A 1447-nucleotide genomic window follows, 5' to 3' on the forward strand; every position below is an offset into this window, starting at 1 on the left:
CTTTGAACATGGAAGAACAGGAAGTGAGTGTGGGAGGGTCAGGATCACTGCTGTGGCTCTGCAGAGCCTCACCTGCACAAGGTCAGGTGAGTGAGGAAGACCAGACCCTGATCCCTCACTGAGTAGGGCTGCCACAAACAATTATTTATTTGATTAGTCGACTAATCAGATCAAACGTTAATTGAATATAAAACATAGAGCTTATTGCACCAGAATTCAGCTGCTATTATATAACCATGGTTAGATTTTAGCTATATGCTAACTAAAATAATTGCTGTGGAAGGTAAGTTCTGCTCTGCAGATATTACACAGGTTTCTCTTTCATTTTCTTAAAATGATCCCACACTTTGAGCTCTGTTGTGACGTTTAATATGTTTTAAATTAATTTCTTTGATTATTTTATATTTTAATCCTGTTTCTTTTATTTTGAAATGTGTTTAGGAGCTCATCATCAGGTGAAATCCTCCTCAGTTCCTTCCTCTCAGTTTGAACGGTGCTGTTTCAGGTCAGGAGCGTATCGGCGTGGACTCCAAGTACGAGCAGGAGGGGAAGGTCCAGTTTGTGATCGACGCCGTGTACGCCATGGCCCACGCGCTGCACAACATGCAGCAGGACCTGTGTCCGGATGGCTCAGGCATCTGCCCGGAGATGGAGCTCGCTGGAGGGAAGAAACTGCTCAAGTACATCCGCAGCGTCAGCTTTAACGGTGAGTGGACCGGTACCTCTGTCCTCCTGCAGCTCATAAAGTCTGTGCTCCAAGGCTGCAGCCTCACAGTGAATAATGTCCCCGAGCAGCCGCTCCTCATCATAAACACTCTGCTGCAGAGACTCACATCGTAACAAATCTCCTCCTGATGACTGAATAAAACCAAATGTCCAGCTTTTCTAAGGGCTGCTTGGACAGTTTTCATTTTACAAACTGCACCAAACAAAGGAAACAGGAAGTCATTAAAGCTGCTCTGTCCAGGATCAGGAAGCTCAGCAGCTTTGTGAACTCACAGGATGGTTTCTCTCTGTCAGAGGGAAGAAGTCCAGTTGTTTCCAGTCAGACCAGAGTTCTGGAGCAGAAACATCTGCAGGAAGGTTTCAGAGCTGCAGACCTTCAGACATGTTTCTGTCTGTCACTGAAAACTGTTTTACCTCTGATCTGACAGATGTTGCTGATTGAATCTGAAACATCTGTCAGCTTTCTGAAGCTCTGGAACGTTCTGCTGACCTGATTCCTGTTTCCTCTTTTCTGCTCCATCTTTCCAGCTCCGTCCTTCCTGCTTCCTACTTCCTGCTTCCAGTTTCCTACTTCCTGTTTCCTGCTACCTCCTTCCTGTTCCGTCCCTCTTGCTTCGAGGTACACTTGGCTGCAGCATGCAGCTCGGGGCGGTGACAGACCTTTCCGTCAGTCATACCTTATATGGAAATGGGACTATTGCATTCCGGAAATGAAGGTTGC

The 1447-nt window shown here is 46.3% G+C and overlaps 1 protein-coding gene across 1 annotated transcript in view; it reads left to right on the forward strand.

Moving 5' to 3' along the window:
- Nucleotides 1–505: 505 nt before the first annotated feature.
- Nucleotides 506–1447, forward strand: part of LOC106536518 (metabotropic glutamate receptor 7) — a gene marked incomplete at its 5' end in the record, with an annotated part of 23286 nt that continues 22344 nt past the window's right edge. Inside the window, 1 exon segment of the mRNA XM_014033813.1 lies at nucleotides 506–706. Within this exon segment, the coding sequence (XP_013889267.1) occupies nucleotides 506–706 (201 nt within the window).

This window comes from Austrofundulus limnaeus, unplaced genomic scaffold (assembly GCF_001266775.1).
Source record: "Austrofundulus limnaeus strain Quisiro unplaced genomic scaffold, Austrofundulus_limnaeus-1.0 Scaffold1856, whole genome shotgun sequence".
In the NCBI taxonomy this organism is placed as follows: domain Eukaryota; kingdom Metazoa; phylum Chordata; class Actinopteri; order Cyprinodontiformes; family Rivulidae; genus Austrofundulus; species Austrofundulus limnaeus.